At 36.3% G+C, this 2,500-nt stretch overlaps 1 protein-coding gene across 1 annotated transcript in view; it reads right to left on the minus strand.

The window, feature by feature from the left end:
- The window catches only part of slit3 (slit homolog 3), a 164,572-nt gene that overhangs the window by 83,122 nt on the left and 78,950 nt on the right, over window positions 1-2,500 (minus strand). The window contains exon 15 of the mRNA XM_080008731.1: window positions 63-226. Within this exon, the coding sequence (XP_079864857.1) occupies window positions 63-226 (164 nt within the window). The remainder of the gene's footprint in view (window positions 1-62; window positions 227-2,500) is intronic.

Here is a 2,500-nt window from a genome sequence, read left to right on the forward strand (position 1 = left end):
GCGGGCCGCTTCGTCTGCGTCTCTTCCGCATCGAAGCAGCCCGGGGAGAGGCCGTGTCTCACCGTCGCAGGTGAAGTCGGGCGTGGCCACGTCCTGGATGGGGATCTCCTTCAGGAAGGCCGGTCTCTGGCAGCGAGGGTTCCCACTCACCACCCGAGTCTTCTTCAGCCACTGCCCCAGCCAGGCCAGGTGACAGTCACACAGGTAAGGGTTGGACAGGAGGTTACTGCAGCCACAGGGAGACAAGCACAGGTGAGATGACATAACACACTGTATGTACTGAATACACTGTATGTACTAAATACACTGTATGTACTGAATAACACTGTGTGTACTAAATACACTGTATGCACTGAATAACACTGTGTGTACTAAATACACTGTATGTACTGAATAACACTGTATGTACTAAATACACTGTATGCACTGAATAACACTGTGTGTACTAAATACACTGTTTGCACTAAATACACTGTATGTACTTAATACGCCGTATGTACTGAATAACACTGTGTGTACTAAATACACTGAATGTACTGAATACACTGTATGTACTGAATACACTGTATGTACTTAATGCACTGTATGTACTGAATACACTGTATGTACTGAATAACACTGTATGTACTAAATTCAATTTATGTACTAAAGACACTATGTACTAAATAACACTGTATGCACTGAATAACACTGTGTGTACAAAATACACTCTATGCACTAAATACACTGTATGTACTTAATTACATTACATTACATTACATTTAGTCATTTATCAGACGCTTTTATCCAAAGCGACTTACAATTATTCAAACAGCGACGGACGCAGCCATCAGGAGCAATTAGGAGTTAAGTGTCTTGCTCAAGGACACTACAGCATGCTAGCAGGAGGAGCCTGGGATCCAACCAGCAACCTTTACATCACTAGACCACCAGCTCTACCTCCTGAGCTACCATCCCCCATTAATACGCTGTATGTACTGAATAACACTGTGTGTACTAAATACACTGTATGTACTTAATACGCTGTATGTACTGAATAACACTGTGTGTACTAAATACACTGAATGTACTGAATACACTGTATGTACTGAATACACTGTATGTACTTAATACACTGTATGTACTGAATACACTGAATGTACTGAATAACTGTATGTACTGAATACACTGTATGTACTTAATACACTGTATGTACTGAATACACTGTATGTACTGAATAACACTGTGTGTACTAAATACACTGAATGTACTGAATACACTGTATGTACTGAATACACTGTATGTACTTAATACACTGTATGTACTGAATACACTGTATGTACTTAATACACTGTATGTACTGAATACACTGTATGTACTGAATAACACTGTGTGTACTAAATACACTGAATGTACTGAATACACTGTATGTACTGAATACACTGTATGTACTGAATACACTGTATGTACTTAATACACTGTATGTACTGAATACACTGTATGTACTGAATAACACTGTATGTACTAAATTCAATTTATGTACTAAAGACACTGTATGTACTGAATAACACTGTGTGTACTAAATACACTGTATGCACTAAATACACTGTATGTACTTAATATGCTGTATGTACTGAATAACACTGTGTGTACTAAATACACTGAATGTACTGAATACACTGTATGTACTGAATACACTGTATGTACTGAATACACTGTATGTACTTAATACACTGTATGTACTTAACACACTGTATGTACTGAATAACACTGTATGTATTAAATTCAATTTATGTACAAAAGACACTGTATGTACTAAATAACACTGTATATACTAAATACACTGGATGTACTGAATGCACTGTATGTACGTAATACACTGTATGCACTGAATAACACTGTGTGTACTAAATACACTGTATGCACTAAATACATTGTATGTACTAAATACACTGTATGTACCAAAGACACTGTATGTACTGAATAACACTGTATGTACTAAATACACTGTATGTACTGAATAACAATGTATGTACTGAATAACACTGTATGAACTAAATACACTGAATGTACTAAATACACTGTATGTACAAAATACACTGTATGTACTGAATAACACTGTATGTACTAAATAACACTGTATGTACTGAATAACACTGTATGTACTAAATACACTGTATGTACTGAATAACACTGTATGTACTAAATACACTGTATGTACTGAATAACACTGTATGTACTGAATAACACTGTATGTACTAAATACACTGTATGTACTAAATACACTGTATGCACTAAATAAAACTGTATGTACTCAATACACTGTACATACTAAATACACTGTATGTACTGAATAACACTGTATGTACTGAATACACTGTATGCACTAAATAACACTGTATGTACTCAATACACTGTACATACTAAATACACTGTATGTACTAATAATGGGGTTGAGGGAGGAGGTGTTTGTGGAAGCCTTGTTGAAAGATCTCTTTGCGACTGATGTGACACGATGCTG

The sequence above is a fragment of the Zeus faber genome, assembly GCF_960531495.2.
Source record: "Zeus faber genome assembly, chromosome: 10".
Taxonomy (NCBI): Eukaryota; Metazoa; Chordata; class Actinopteri; order Zeiformes; family Zeidae; genus Zeus; species Zeus faber.